Here is a 17,328-nt window from a genome sequence, read left to right as displayed (position 1 = left end):
TTTGGCTTGTTTCTCAGGCTCTGCTGGTGGGGCTGAATGGACAGATAGAGGGCAGTAATGTTTCCAATCTTACTAGCTAGTTTCACAAGAGGATATTTAACCACAGCCTCAGTTACCATGTCAGCTAACACAGGGCATAAGGACCACTTCTCAAAAAGATTCATCCTTACCTTTTCTACTTAAAACAAGCCCTTTGATCTCCATCTTCCTTCTACAAATCCTAGGACTACTCATGCTTATGAAAGGGAGAGGAATTGTACCATCTCATCAATGTTCGTATTCTACCTTGAAAATACTCTTTTAAAAGCCCTAGCAGTGAAGGACATAAACCCTCCTTCCACCGAATGCTTCGAAGCCAGGTGAGGAAAAACCCTGCATCCCAAACTAACAACTCAGCCTTGGTGGCCTTGGCAGAACTCCAAGACATGCTTTATTCATAAAACCAAAGTAATAAAAAAAGACAGACACTCCCCCTCCCTCCCCAAGGATAATACAACTCGGTGCTGATGCAGAAATTAGAAGGAAGGGGACCATCTAAATTACACACTGAAATAGATACTACAAAAGCAAGCAGCTGTGACATTTCAGCCAGGTGGTCATCTTCAGCTGCAGTCAAGAGGAAAAATAACTCTAGACATTTCCCTTGCAGATACTTCCTGATTACAACCTTATGGCAAAACCACCTCATTTACACGGCCAGTATGCATTTTAATTAATCCTTATGTTCTTAAAGCATACTTTGTCAATTAAAAGCCATGATCAGAGACTCTGGCTGACAGGGGGAGAGGGGTTTAAGATGTTTAAGTAGATCTCTTAATGCTGTAATCAGCTTGAATATAATTAGTCAAGCAAATTCTCAGTTGTACTATTTCTTTTCCTGAAAAACTGCAGCTGCACACGTGCTGTCTCTTGTTTGCTGTTTATTCATCTCTCAAAAAGCAGATTAGCATTGTCTTTCAGAAAAAACTTTCAGTAATCTAAACCTTCCTTTTATCACTTCATTTCCCTAGCCATTTTCATCAGCTAGCAAACAAAAACCTTAATAAAAAGTTCGGCCTTGACTCATGAAAAAAAATATATATATCTGAGGGCAGTGTCAAGTGAAGAGAGACTGAACATAACCCAGAAACATAACAGACTGGCATCAGCATACAACGGGAAGATAATTGAGCACTGCGGTCTCTTGTTTCCTTCAAGAGTGGTTCTTTTCCTTGCAGTATTACTGATATGGTCTATAAAACCCCAACAGTCAGTGAGCACCCTTCCTAAGCCTTGTTGGAGAAGGTCAGAGTCCTGGTCTGCAGTTGATTGGCTGAGACAGGACCAGCGCTTCGTTTGAGACAACACGTGCTCGTGTCACAGCTTGCTGCCCTCTGCCTTCCCCACCAGCTCGAATGTGGACCAGAAGCCAGATAGCTAAAATATTACCATCAAAACCTTACCCATCAAGGCAGGGTAAACAGACAACATTTTAAAGGGTTAAGAGTAGAAGTCAAAAGCACAGTTAAAAGGTCATGAAATTGAGGAGATTTTTGCTTTATTTGAGTGGTTTGAGTTCCCGAAGGCAGACTGGAAAATCAGTCAAGAATAAAAATAATTTTCATTTGCCTTTCTTGATGAGACAGTATCTTTTTGATTAATCCAGCAAATCATTCACAAATGTAGTGAATAGAAATCACACAGCTAAAATCCTTCAGACTATTTCAGCTAACTTAAAATACTAAAACAAACTGCAACCATTTAAAAAAGTACCAAAACATAACACAACCTGGCTCTTCTAGTTAAAAATTCACACTGGAAAATGGCTTCTGCTTTCTAAAAACACTCCATTATCTAACTGCATTTTCCTCTTCTAGCTTTCTATAAATACTTCAAGGTGTGGTTAGAAAACTGTGGCCAAGTTCTTCAAGGATTTTTAGTTTCCATATCAAGTTCAGGGTTGCAGCATATTTACATTAACATTTTCTGGAGAATACACTTCATTAACTGCTGCGGCAACACCCTTGGTGGTCTGCTCCTTGCTGACTCTGACCATTGCTGTTTCAATCATTTGCAAATTACTTCCAGATGGGTATCGGTTACACAGAGATGGAGAATTTTTATAACATTTATAAATAGTGCAAGAATCCTACAGACATATGATAAGCATGCTATGCAGTGACACGCATGACAAGGCTGAAGAGGAGCACGTGGAGGACAGAACACAATGGGCAGATTCCGCCCACAGACAAGCTGGACTCCCCTTGATTTTACCTGCAAATACTACTCAGGTAGGACACTATCTCAAAGATAGTACCTGCAGATTTGGTACTTGCAAGGGAGTCAGTTCCCTGAACGCAGCCATTTAGTGTCATTGCAGATGCTCTCTTCCACTTGGCCCCAACTGCCATCCATCTCCCATCTGCATCAGACCTGTCAGTCTTATGCGGGTGTCTCGGATAACCCAGCACATCTAAAAACAGCACGGGATGCACACGTCGAAGAACCGAAGCTGCTCCCCATCCAGTGACGTAGAAGGCACTTTTAATCAAGCAGATAGCTTTTTTGAAGTCTGGTACGCTGATTCTTCCAATTTTATTCACTAGCGTTCATTTTAGGATCCAGAAAATGGTCCTCTGATGTCTCTCCAGACTACCAAATAATTCACTGCATTAAGGAAATTACAACCTCCATTTTAAATGACTCTTTCTGCATCCTCTCCATAAATGCACTGTGTAAGACGCAGTTGTCTACATAATACATCTAATTGCCTCCCATTTACACTCAATTAAATTCCATGATACTATTTTGCAATATTAATTAACTAAGTCTGTCAGGGGCTAATGGCCTGGAGCATTTGACAAATGGCAGAGGTAAAGCATAGTATGAAGAGAGAAGTGTCTGGGGCTGTCTCTTGAATGAAGAGCTACTTGATTCCGCGGTGGTGTGGGTACTCACCACATTCCCATTAAGTTTGTGGGAACTGCATTTGCTTTAGGCGTGTAACTCTTGGGAAAAGTTTTAGATGGAAAAGTCACTTCTAACTTAGACTTCAACATCCCTTTCCTTTAACTTTGTCTCTTTCTTTGGCTTGGAGACCCACACCCAGGTTTCTGTGCAGAAAAAGCAACTTTGCTAGTGCCTGGCAGTCAGAATTTGGATCTGTTCAACTATAAATAAAAGCAGGAAGAAAGTCTGAAAATCACCGCAGAGTGGAGAGCGAAAATTGTGGTTGTACAGTGGGAAGTACAACAGTTTGGGTTTTTTCTGTCCAGAAACAGCAAAAATAAAGACTCAAAGATTTCTGTACCCTGTCCCATAGAGAAAAAGGAATGGGCAGAATGACGAAAGAACGGGTCATGTCTGGTGCTGGTCATTTCTATTAAGGAGGGAAGCTGCTTTTATTTGAATCTATTATATCCCCTCTATGAAGAATGTGAACTGAAGCAAGGGAACTTGGAGTTGACTTATGCATGGATGACTATAACCAGGTCTTCAAAGAAAAGGAAGAAATTTCCTCATTTCAGTGCTGACGGGACACGGCCAGAGCCTCAGCAAGCAGGCTTTCAACTTCAAAGCAGGCTACTGCTGCAAAACATTACTAATAACTCACAAGTCTCAGTTAATGGTCTTCAACTGAGAAGTACTGTCTACTTACGGGTCTACTCTCAACTCTTCCTGTCTTTCTGCCCCCCTGATAGCTGTTGGGAGTTTCTTTTTCATCTTTCTGGAGATTCTCCTACCTATACACATGCAGTTGGAAGAGGTAACAAACATGAAATGAGAAGTGTATTTTTTTCTATTGTACTAATTGATTGATTCAAATATATCCAAACATTTGGCAAGTAGCATTTTTAATGAAAAGTTGTTGGGTTTTGGCTGTGCTTTTGTTTGGATTTTTTTGGTTTTGGGGTTGCTGGTTTTTTTTTCCCAGAAGTTGCTTCAATATATCAAGCAAGCACGCTAGGAATGATTTAAAGCTTCTGGGTGTTCACATATAATTCTGAGCTTAATGCTAGCCTATATTTTTGCAAATTGAAATGATGGAATTTAGAGGGACAATGAGGTACACGTAGCAAATGGCTCTTAGGCAACCAAAGCACAATAGATGATGGCTGAAGGCTCTGCCTTTTCTCTTTACCTCCTGACACACCCTGAGGTTTATGGAAGTTACACAATATGCACACCCACCAGTTAGGTTTTATTGCTTAATTATTTATAAGGAAAAAATGAAGTCTCCCACAGTAATTTTAAAGTTGGAAAAAACAGAATTGTTTGGGGTTTTCAACTTCGTGTGTGAAATACGACTGAAATTCCATATGAAAAATGAAAAGATGTGAAATATGAAAAGAATTTGGAAAAAAAAATGGACTACAAATATCTTACAAAACATATAGACATATAGCAGTGCATACTATAAAGGACACAGGGGACTGTTGACTACTGTATGTTCTGAAACAAGCATGCCTTCCCAGGCTTCTAATTTTATTTCTTTTTAAATTCACTACTTGTGCCATAGAGATTTCAGTAAATTGCACCAATTACACACATGCACCATCTGAAATTCTGGCAAATCTCTTTACCTTCTTGAGGTATTCTCAACTATGTTGCAAATTTAAGCACTACCTAAAATCAGAGGGAACAAACCAGAACCTGTTAAGCATGAAATAAGATATGACATATAATTCATCTAACATAAATAAGCCCAACTGCACTTTACAACTGTACTGACCAGAGTCAAAACTGCTTAAGAACCAGAGAAAATGGAGTTATTTGACTGTATTAGTAATGGTAGCTGCTACATTACTAGGATATGAGAGAGATCAAAACTGTAAGGAGAGGAGAAAACCTTATTAGACTAACCAGCATGGCTGAGGTGCAAAGAAGGAAAACCGGGAAGCTTTCGGGAACACAAGCCTTCAGGAGCAAGTGATCCACCTCTTATCAATTTCTCAGTATCTTTGTTCCAGTAAGGTGCAGTGGTTGCACTGGTTGTAGCAGATAACCAGAGTCAAAGGTTCTGGGCTTTATCTGCAGTCTTGCTATGGGGTTAATTTATCCTGTTGCCCTCTACAAATGGCTTTAATTCTTTGCTTCAGTTTCCTCATCTGTGATGTCAGAAGAATGCTTCCCTACTTTATGAGGTTTTCTCTCTGGGGAAATAAACTTTTTCTTTCCCTAAGGTGCATTCATTGAAAAATCTCTCAGCACAGGATTCATAGTTCCAGTGTAGCCATTGTCACAAATACAGACAGCCTTATTTTGCATTCTAAATGCTCTTTGATATGAGAAATACTACTTTGCCACTGAAAATGCAAGAGAAGCAAAGCAAACTGCAGTGGTTTTGTCCTATCTGCTGCTTACTGGAAGTTCTCAATGCTCTCTGGTAAAGGTTGAACCATTACCCTCTCTTCACAGAAAAGGAAACTAAGGCACAGCGAAATCGCTTGTCACATAACAGTACTTACTAAAGCAGTAACTGGAAGGCAAATCCTACTCCCCGTTTATTGACTCTGAAACTCAATGTAATCCGGGGCTATGCTATAAAAGGGTGCTTCAACGTTGCAAAGCTGAGACTTCAGGTTCAGCAAAACATGGGACACATGACCCTTAGTGCAGCTTGAGGATTCATAAGTCCAAGTCCACCTACGTAATACCTAAAGAAAAGCTAAAAAGAGAGTGGGGCGAGAGGGAGATGGCAACTGAAGAAAGAATTTCTGCCAGAGAAACTAAGGACAAGAAACCCTGTACCACAGAACTTGAATTTCAGAGGCAGATCAGGATGGGTTTGTGAAGGGAAATAGGAGCAAGCTGCTCAGTGAATGAAACAATATATACTTTACGGAATTTATGCAACAGCTATACCATAGCTCCTTCAGAAACAATGGTAATTACACACCTCTTAGGTTATCTGTGGATAACACTGTAATTAGTATGTGTCATCACTCTAGTCATGATTAAAATAATTACCATAAAAAGTACCTTGTAAGTAGCATTTAGTGTTCCGGTTTCCAAACACAGGATTCTTTCTAAAAAAGTGTAATTGCTTTCTCTGTTTGCAGATCAACTCAACACTATTTCCCCACACACCTTCATCTTCACGCAGGCATCTGATGCTGTAGCAAAACTTTAACGTGTGGAATACTTACAGCTCTTCCAAGTAGGGAAAGTTCCTGAATGCATCCTCTGGTAGCCTTGTGATGTTATTCATGCTGATATCTCTGCAGAAGAAAAAACACAGATTTATCAATAAACAGCAAGCGATTTTTGCACTCTAGGAAAAGGAGGTAAAAAAAGAAAGCCTAATCAGATGGTATGATAACAGGAAAAAATATTTTAGCCTCACACAGAAATATCTCTTTCTAGAAAGAAATTTGCACGCTAAACTTTCAAAGCACAGTAATTTGATAATCCAGTCACAGCAAAGACCTACACAACAGAAAGCTGATATAAAAAGGTTTTCTGATGACTGTAAACAAAAAAAAAATGCTGTGAAAATACAGGGTATGCATGTATGGAAGATGCTCTACAGTCCTGTTATACCCAGTAGTAATTTTTACCAACTTACACATGCACACAACTTTAACAGAGATCATTAAGGCAGCTCTAAAACCACAGCATATCAAAAAATAATAATAAAAAAAAGACTTGTGACCACCCACTACGCAAATTTTCATCCCACAATGTCTTTAAAAAAAGAAGAATACATGCATTGGGACTTAATAAAGAGCTTCTGGCAAACGTGGCTTCTGGAATAACTGACAAGAATAGCAGAAACATGTCCCAGCTCCACCACAGTAATTTTTTTTCTACAAAACCTATAGAAGTCCTCGAGGTAATAGTTTTAAACAGATTTCATTCTCAATCCATGAGCAGAGACAGGCCGGCAGCAAGTGCGTACATGATAGGTATGCAGACCTGTTCGGCTTTTTTCTTTCTGAAGGAGCAGTAAGTGGCAAACTTGGTGCCATCACCTCAGTTCACACCTACATAACCATCACATATAATCCAGTTCTAAAGCAAGTTATTACTCAATGTGAGTAAAAGTAGCATAAAACCAATTCAGTTTGATAATTAAACTAATAACTGCCTAACAATTCATGATTATAACCCAAGTTCTTACTTTCCACTTGGTTACTGCTTTCTTTTCATATATATATATATATATATGTATACACATACACAAACACACACATATATATATATGTAATTTAAGGAGCAAATCAGTGAGACTTGTTAGCACAGCCCTCCCAGCTTCCTTCTGCTCGCTGTCTTCCACACGTTGTTGTCTAACCATGTATGTGCCTCCTTCCCATGTATTTTGGGTAAAAAGCAAACAATCAAAACCAAACCATTCTTTCCATTTCATTGATAGTCAACGAGCACCACTGCTGCCTGAAGATCTGAAGGGCTGATGGCTGCAAGCAGGACAGCAGACTTTTTTTGCCACCTAAGAAGATTAATCTACTCCTGGAACAGACATTCTTAGCCCATCCACAGCAACCACTGCCATTCAAACATTTGCCTCAACCGGAATTATCACTACTTCTGCTGAGGCAGAGAAAGGTTAACGTAGACTCTCTCCGCTGTATCAGAATGGCACAAATCCCCACAGAACTATATTGTAGTAGCAAAACCAGTCCTCTTGAGAAACTAGAGTTCTACATGCATGTTATCTGCTACAGCTCCCACCCATGACATGACGGCGTGCTGACCCTAGGAGGGTCAGAGTCAGGCCCCGAAGGGTGGCAAGGAGCACACAGAGGGGTTGGTGCTGCTTCTGAGGAAACGGTGTCTCAGGACATTTGTGCCTTCTTCCATGCTGTGACAAACCAAATGCCACATCAGTACCGTACAACCAACCAATAAAGTTGTAGCACCTAATTAAACCACTTCCTGCAAAGAGCGTCCACATTATTCCTCCAGTTGCCAGACCATAACGCCTAAAACAGCTCATTAAAAAAAGTTTCCTTATTTACAGTGACAACAGGATGCACTATATATAAAACCCCACAGTTACTGCAGTTGACATTGTCAACTGATGTCAGTGAATTTATGTTGAGATTGACAAGCACCTGGCAACTGGTCTGCTGCTCCCGACTGAGCAGCACGAGTAACCAACCACCACCAATGTGAACACTGCACTCTTGCATTAAATCTAGATGCAACTGTTTCTTTAAATTAAATGTTTCTTTTAAATTAAAAGTTTCTTAAATAGCAGGCCAGAATTCCAGTTCTCATACCTCAGTGTAAACCAAAAAGAGTTACTCCTCAGCACCTGTTGGGAGTATACTAATGTAACTTAAGAGCAATGGGGACCAAAATAAGGTTCAGTGCATGAAAAACAAACCAAATTTTCAGAGACCAAGAGAAGACCAATAAAATCCACTATGGGCACAACAGCCTCCTTCACTAAGCTCCAGAAGGAGCTGAACTGGAGATGATTTATTGCTGAACTCTACAGCCCACGCACTTTAAGAGAGGCTTTGTGTGCAGCTTGGGTACCGTGAGATGCTGCAGTTGCTGCAGGAGGGATTTTCCTTCTTCTGCAGGAAAGCAAATAAAGTCTCAAATACACGAATCGTCAGCAGGAGACTGCAACTTCTATTCTCTCTACTCCCCTATATACATTTTTCAAATTGTCATGAATACACACGCTTCACACATCCATGCTACTCCCTTCCTTATCAGAGGACTAAAGGTCCCCTTCTAATATTGACTTGGAAGCAATTATGAACCAGGCAGAAGCGGGTGGAGACCCTACACAAATCCTAAGAAGTAGTAAGCTAAGCAAGAAAAAGCACCACTCTCTCAAAAGGCTGTCCAGATGATACAAAGCCCTATTGTTATGTATACCATATTAAATGGTGGTAGTAAAAATAAGTCAATAGTACATATAATCAAAAGATACTTTATGACATTGCTTTTGACTTCAACCACCTTTCTCACACTCTGTGACAGCTCTTTAGGACACAAAGCCATAGTCTTGAAGTTTCCAGAACTATAAACGCCTGATTTTCAGAAGTGTCTCATGCAAACCATAAACAAACTCAGTGGAAACCACGTAGACATATAGCATGGCTCACATTCAAATTCTGCGTGATTTCTGCTTTCTCTGGGATCTGAAATTAGCAAAGAATGTTTTTTGCCTGTAGCTCCAAGACTCAGCATCTACAATTTTAGTAAAGGGAGTCGACTTCTTGGAGGTAAGCACAAATCAGAACACCTTAATAATGAAGATTTGAGAAGTATTATCAATATCCACAAATTCTACTCCAGATTAATTTTCAGCGAAACTGCATTTATAGCAAAAAAAGGCACAAAGATGTATTGCAATACCTTCTTCAGAATATCCTCAGTCAAGGAGGATATTATTTGCTGGTAACAAAATATTACGTAGTTCACAAGCGTCAATGTGAGAATTTATAAAAACTATTAGCAAACACCCATACCACTAATGTTAGATGCTCTAGCCACTCTCTAAAATGTTTGCCTAGTTAATTTGGAAGATTCCTTTAGTAACCCATGCTGTATAGAAGAACTACAACAAAAAATGGACCAGCACCATATATTATGACAAAATAACAGCAAAGATTTCCCCCCCAAAAAGCACTGCCCCCCAAAAAACAGCCCTTGCCAAGTTTCTACTGCTTTTATTCCAGATAATATTTATTTTATTATTCACAGTATTTCAAAAACCAAATCATTCTATGAACAATCAAGAAGGCTGTTCATGCAATAAAGACAAAATATTAGTACACTTGGATACGTCAAAGAAATCTCCACCAAGAAGGAGCCGTACTCCATGTGTTCCTCCGCCTCTGCCAGAAAGACCTCAGGCCTGTGAGTGGAGAGCTCATCTAAGGTCCTAACATAGAAAAGAAAGTTCTAAGAATGAACAAAACAAATACCCAAGAGTATTTCCCCAACTTCTAGTAGCGTCCATGGGAACGATGCTATCACACGACAGAAGGATCACATCAGCAGTTGTCTAATTTCAGCAGGACTACGCTGAAGGACCCATTCTGGACAGTGATATCATATCTTATGACATAAGTCCCCTAAAAACAGCACAATATTGCCAAACCTTTCGATCACTACCAAAAAGACCCTCAGAACACAACAATCAAAACAAAACCCTAAAGAACCCAAACACACGGCCTAAAAATTACTGATACACTGAAGTTCAGACTCCATCTGAAAGGCTTATCTTAAATTTCTTGTTCTTTCACCACTTTGCAGTATGATCTGTTAGCCCCGGCAACCTACAATTCTATCTGGACGTTAAACTCAGCCCCATGTTTACATCTGGGATGTTATCCCTGGGAAGTGCAAGCTGGACATAACAGCTTTAAGAGGGAAATGGTGAGGACAGGAATGCCCTGGTTGTTTGGGGCTTTTTTTTTTTTTTGGCTTTTTTTTTTACACTGTAGATTCATCAGGAAAACGAAGGAGAAGCCAAGTAGACCTAAACTTTCCAGCAGTGAGCCATTAACCCGGCTTATCTCTGTTAAGCAGCCAGGCTGAATCTTCACTTGCTAACCAACTTAAACCAAGGCAGGTCAGGGCGTGATCAGGCAAGGTGCTGGCATCGAAACTAAAATGATGAGCAGCCGAAGGTGGTAACCTCTTTAGCAAGAAGAGGCTGCATCTCAGGGATAACATGAATCACAGCCTTTTAGTCACAATTAGTTTCGCCATTTCAGGTAGGAGAGATGCAACGCCAGAATATAAACACAACCATGCTCCCTCCTACAGTGCTGTTGCTGCCGTGCCTGCAGTTTTGAACAACAGATAAGGCTCACACGCTCGGTCTGAAGTTTTGTCCTTCTCCCAGGAAGGTACCACAGAAAAAGAAAAAAAAAACCAAAACAACTGAAACAAGCAGCTTGAAGAAACCTACTGAAAGTGTTACTCCACCATCCCAGGTACTTCAGGGACTACTTCTTACAGGCCAAAGATGAAAAATCAAGCCACAGTACTCCAACAGTTATTTGCTGTCTTCAGTCTGCTTCAGTAGATCCTTTCAGGTTATTCTGACCACAACTTTACTCTTCATTGCCAGCTTAGTTTAGCAAGAGCCCATTTTAGCTTCATTAACACAGAAGCACAAGTCCAAAAAAAAATTATACATATATTATACATATACTAACTAGCAAGGACACCAAGAACTATGAAAACCTCCCTCTGTTGAAAAGAGGCATCAAATGAGATAAAATAACTTGGGAGAAGAAAGCACTTTTGCTGGATAGAGTAAAAACACACAGCACCTCATCTCCTTTCTGCATAAAGCAAGAGATTTAAACTACCCTGAGAGCAACAAAGCAACCAGCAGTAGAGATTTCAGAAATCTGAACTAGGCAATACAATGCACTTCAGACTTTTTTATTATACTCCTCCTGTGCAAGAATTCCAGTTCCTGATGGAAAGTTTCAGTTGTTTGTTTGTTGAGAGTTATTTTAAGGACTAACCAAAGCACCAACCAAAGTCAAGCTTCTCCAGGCTTCAGGATGACCAGAAATAGTTCATATCTTGAACGGCAATTTACTAATTGTCTCAGTATTTCAAAAAAGAAACTCTTACTTATCTTTAGAAGACAGCTTCAGTCACACCTTACATCAGTGGTATCACACACAAGAGAATTCAATAAAACACAGCGCACCTCACAGCATCTCCTGCAGGACTCAGATGGCTTTCTCTCTTGTTTTCAAGTTCTGGCTCTACCATAGAAGTAGCCTGACTCTTGTTAGATTTATTCTCAACATCCTTCTTACCAATTGCCAGAGCGGGATTCTGATTAGACAGAGAAGCTGACTAGAGACTATGGAAACAGAGGAAGAGGACAATAATTCCTGCACGAGAAGAAAAGCTGCAACAACAAAGAGGGACCACAAAACGGGAAACGCAGACTTCCTGTAGAGGGATATGGAAAGGACAGGCAAAAATGATGCATAAAGTAACCCAAGATACAGGCAGAGAACGAAAGCCAACAGACCCACAATATCTGAAGGGCATTGAGAAGGAAAATGAAGTTGGTCTTTCTCTGGCATGAGGGCATTTAGATGCAACAGCCTTGTTGGTTTTTTTTTTTGGACAATACCTACCATGCACCCCAGTCAAAAGGTGTGCACATTTTAGGCAAAGAAACCTTCCTCACTACCCAGCTCTGGTGTGCTGGCATGTCTTCCAAAACTCACAGGAGATGCTGCTGCTAGGCTTTCTATCCTGCATAGCAATCTCTGCTATGAACACTTGGATCTGCACTGAACTGGGGGCATATGCACCTTCCCACCATATTTATGTTCCGCATATGCTAGCAACCTGAAATACTCTGCTTTGTAAAACAGTCCTTAAGCCAGAAAGACATGAAATATCTAGCTACAGAAAAGGAAAATTACATCTTGGTCAAATCCAATTGAGATTGGCTGCTTAAAAAATAAAATCAAATTACTCTCTTGTGTTCCTCATCACTTCATTAATAGGTAACTTCTTGGCTGTCCACCTAATCTCTATCTTTTGTGAAGTTTAGAAGGGAAAGGGGGAGGGGAGAGAGAGAGAGAGGAGTGTTTGTTGAAGGAAAGAAGATCATGTTTCAACAAGGCACCTTTAAAATCCTATAAAATACTCCCTCTGAGCAAGCTTAACCTGTTTGCTGATAGATAATAGCATGTAATACTGTAGGCTCCATTCAGTCTTTTCCAAGGTCTGGGCCCTCTGCCACAGAGTTATTTAATTATAACACTTACAAAATGATTTAGGCTGAGCTATCTATATTTGAATAAAGCCCTCCTACCTACTTCTACAAAACTATTAGGTAAAAGGTCTCAATCCTATGTAAAATTTCCCAGGTAGTAACTCTCATCTAGCTTCAGTAGTACTAGGAAAAGCTGGAGCTGTTAATATTTTTTAGAAACTGCATTTAAAAAGCCAGACTTGCAAGTGCAAGTCAAAATGAGGCTAGAAAACATACAGCCACAATGAGCCATCCATTCCCACTGGGACCACTGATATGTGGATAACATCCCAATTACATTAACATCAGTGAAGATCAAGAAGACAAAGCAACAGATATTTTTCTTATTATCAACAACTCTTTGCCTATCATCAAGAAAAAAGGGACAGATGTATATGCAGCTGCATGATGATGGTCAGCACTTAAGAGTTCGGTGCATGTCACATCTGCATTAACCAGGAGAATTGCCTGGTGTGCGGCAGCAGGGAGAGGCAGAGGAGTTGGAGCAGAGGGTGGGCAGGGGGGAGCTGAGAAATCAGAGAAACTCAGGTTAGACCAATTCAAGTTGTACTGTGGTGTTACGGTCTTGAAACAAATTTGGTGCTGAACTTGTAGGAAAACTCTCACATGATGAAAACCAATGTAATTTGCAACTAAATCACACACCTCGGCAGGCAGTCCCAGTGGAGACCAGAGGCTGAATCACATCCCTACTTTATAGCTTGTTCCTCCAGGATGAACATAAAACCACTGAAGGGACGGGGTCAATGAATTTGCATTCATACTGTCCCGTGTCCTAATCGTATTCAGTACATAATGAAAGCATAGAAAGCCCAGAGGGTCAGCAAGGAAGCTCTAATTAAATTAATTCAATTAAATAGAAAAAAGTTTGGGTTTTTTTGTTTTACTGTATCTTCCTGATAACAAGATGTGAACAATTCTATTCCAGAAGCACCACTTCACAACTACTGCTTTGAAACCATAACTGCCTGCACTCTGAATGCAATGAATGCAGCTAGAATTCAAGGATATATGTTACATGCGGACATGCCAATCACAACAGCTACAAATCATGAACAGAAGGAAAACAAGTATCAGGCAAAGGAAAGATGATGTTTATAGAGGAGCCTACACTTATAAAGTGTTCGGAGTTCTAAAAAACATTTAAGTAATATGCTGAGCAATTACTTTTTTTACTTCTTACTTACATACTACCTTCATTTATCACTGAAAGACTTGGCCACCTTAGCCAACTCCAGTAGCTAATACGTATGTGGTAATAATACGTTAAGACTGGTATTGCATTTAAAATGTATGTTCTCCCAATTTCTGACATGGTCTGCACAACCACCTGTGCCCATCGCCCAGTGGGAAGGACCCTGCTCAAAGGTACCTCTGGGTATGCCGACAGCCAGATTCTGCAGCATCAACTATTCCATAACCTCCCATCCTTACTGCCAAGACCCAACACATGTTCCTCCTTCCAATCTTCATCTATTGCTCCTTTGAAGTTTAACACTGACAAAACTGTTAAAGATAAAATGAAATAGAAGAATTGAAACCAATTTGTACATTATTGTAGATTTTTCTGCTTGTGATTCTGTCTCTCCCCAACAACCTTAAAGACAGTCCTACTGCCTCTGACATGATCACGTTGACCTCCAACATCTAAAAAGCACAGAAACCTGTTCTGTATTCACAGTCCATTCTGCAGACACAAAAAAGCCTATCAGCCATGCCATTTTTTCATTTATGAGCATGTTTTCTTTTCCACTTCTTCAAGGAAACACTCTTGTAAGAAAGGAAATAACCAAATACTTAAAGCCTTAGTCAACATCTGCTGTGACTGGCTAAACAAGACACAGGTTGCATTCCCACCCAGCAAATACACTTGCCATTTCCTAAGTACTTATGCTATCTCTCCAATGAGCACAACATCTTATCATCTGCTGTTTGCACTGCAACAAGAAGCTAAGGGCCTTAGTTCAACGTGTCAACGTGATTGGTGCTGTACAAACACACAGTTGGAGACACTCCTCACCTAGAAGAGTCTGAGGCTTAACTGGACAAGACTAACAGCATGGGAGGGAGAGCAGGCAAGCAAAGATGCAGTAACCTGCCCAAAGTCACCAGCAGAGCCTGCAGCCGCCTCTGTTTGCACACTCCTGTTCTCATGTGCTATGCCCACCTACTACCCACCACATCTTTACCAAATAAATTAATTACCTCTATTTTTCCTTTTTTTTTTTTTTGCAAGGAAACAGGACACGGGATTGCTCCAACGGTTACTCCTTTGTGTAGGTTCGCACCATTTGGCAGTGACAGAAAGAAATTAGGCTCTAATAGCTATGCAGGGAGTTTATATGCAATGTTTCCACCCACTTCTCTGTGCCTCAGACTAACTGGAACATTTGTGCGACCGCTTAACCTGGTTTTCCACACAAGCAACCAAAATTCAGACTATCCACCAGCCCTGACCCTTGGAGGGGACCGAGATACTGAGAAGCCATTAGAAATGAGGTACAGGAAGCCCCTTTCCAGTAGAAACACTTTAAGAAAAACATAAATCTTGTTGATTCCAGTAATCCTTTAGCATTTTGCTGAAGCAGGATCTACAACATTTTCACTGACAGGCACAGAAAGGCTAAAAAATTTCAGACAGGTCTGTTCCTGCAAGAGATGCAACATCCCCCTCTTCCCCCACCATATTTGTAAATTATTTCTCCTGCCTCCTCCTTCCCATGTCACATCAACCTATGGGCTGGGTTTTTTTTTCTTCCAACACGATGTCTTAGCTTTCTTTCAGACACAGTAACTAGCTCTAATGTACCCTATTCATGTGCCAATCAAGCCATCATCAAGATCTTGGAGAGAACAATACTTGTATGCAAAGACTTATTTTGAACTGGTATTTGAGTCACTGCAGGCCAGCCATTAAGCAATCACACATACGGTTAATGGCCTATGTTGACACATGGTGGGGAATTAACCCAGAAAAAAATTCCACTGCATTATTATGAAAGAGAGTGTATCCTGGAATGGGAATATAGCGCAAGTTAACATGCTCTTCGGTTAATTTTTAAGAGCCACACATTTGGTGCGGGTTACAGGCTGAAGGAAGGGCTTATTGTAAATTGAAGGAGGAAACAAAATGTCTTTCAGTGTAAGAACATTTCCCTTACACAGTCAGAGATTATTTACAGAGAGCAAAATTATGCATTATTCATGGTTTTATAATTATTCCCTCTCCGGAATACAGTAAGGCAGGGGAACTGAGTACAAAAAAAATCAAGCCATGAGTGTTAGTCAAGCAGAGTGAGGACAAACCTGTGCAAGAAACTCCTACGCCTGTGGGTATCGAACACAAAAGGCAAAGAAACTAACCTGCAAAACCATGAGGAAGTCCATGGACAAACTGAGTGGGAACTAAGATCATCCACATCCCTGACCTGTAACCAAACTCACAAGTCCTGCTAGCACCCAAACCCCTGGTAGGGAAGCTCTCAGTGATTACACCACAGCTACTCTCTGACAAGTAACATGGTTTTCCCAGTCTCCAAGAGTAACTCCAGACCAAAACATCAAAATCTCATTACAAATATTTGGTGATAAACTCCCTCAGATCCACAGCTGCTTGAGGTAACACAGACTACAGGAGGGCTTCAGGAGAACAGCAGAGCAGCTAAAATGTGTAAGGACCAACAGTTTTCAAAGGACCACTGCAAAGCATCTTTGCCAGGCAGGCTCTGCAAATGTCTGGTTGAGGGGGATCAAATCTAAGCAATGTAATTATTTTATGCCAATTGCATGTCTTCTGCACTTTATCCAGCTGATTTCCCGTCTCCAGACAGCACGGCTTGGGGCTACATGCGAAACTAAGGCAAGTTATAAACCTGGCACTGGAACCTTTGGGTGCAAAGCATTAAAAATGCTGTCCTCCTATCAGCGATACTTCTGTATTTCACTGACATCTTCCAGAAATGGGAAGCTTTGAGGAATACTTTAATACCTTCCTCTCCTTTAACAGCAGTCCCAGTGAACTGGCTGGAATAACAATTCTCGAGGTAAGAGGATTGAACCTGGGATCACCTTAGCCCAAACATGTGTCTAAACCATTCGTTACAGTCATCATTGTGAGCAAGACTTGAGATTATTGGTAAAGGCCAGTAAAGGAAAACAGAAGGATATTTTTTTTAATCCATAGGTCTCCACACAGAAAGGGAAAAAGAGAACACAGCAATTGATTACACACTTGAGGCTTCAACCTACTACACCCACCACAATGTACCTTGCACCATGTGTTATCTCTTTCTGACAAAAGGAATTGGCTTCTACTCTCATTGCTTTCCACCTCCACAATTTAACTGGTTATGGGCAGCCTGCTGTAATCGGATCACTATAATAATCTGAATTTAAACAAATTGTTTTACTTTAAAAACGAAAAATCAAATGGGATTAGCTGTCGTTTATGTAACACACCCTCGTAGTAAGCTGTATCAGCATGACTATGGGGCAGCAAACTGCAGTGTAGCAGGAAGGAGAAAAGGTACTGAAGGGGACAATGGGTATCTCACACCACAAGAAAATAAAGCATGCAGCTATGCCTAAAATGAAAT

General features: G+C 40.5%; 1 protein-coding gene across 1 annotated transcript in view; it reads right to left on the bottom strand.

The window, feature by feature from the left end:
- Positions 1 to 17,328, bottom strand: part of LGR4 (leucine rich repeat containing G protein-coupled receptor 4) — an 80,759-nt gene that overhangs the window by 40,180 nt on the left and 23,251 nt on the right. The window contains exon 2 of the mRNA XM_054068420.1: positions 6,129 to 6,200. Within this exon, the coding sequence (XP_053924395.1) occupies positions 6,129 to 6,200 (72 nt within the window). The remainder of the gene's footprint in view (positions 1 to 6,128; positions 6,201 to 17,328) is intronic.

Source organism: Cuculus canorus, chromosome 5 (genome assembly GCF_017976375.1).
Source record: "Cuculus canorus isolate bCucCan1 chromosome 5, bCucCan1.pri, whole genome shotgun sequence".
Taxonomy (NCBI): Eukaryota; Metazoa; Chordata; class Aves; order Cuculiformes; family Cuculidae; genus Cuculus; species Cuculus canorus.
This window is presented reverse-complemented; position numbering and strand designations above follow the sequence as displayed.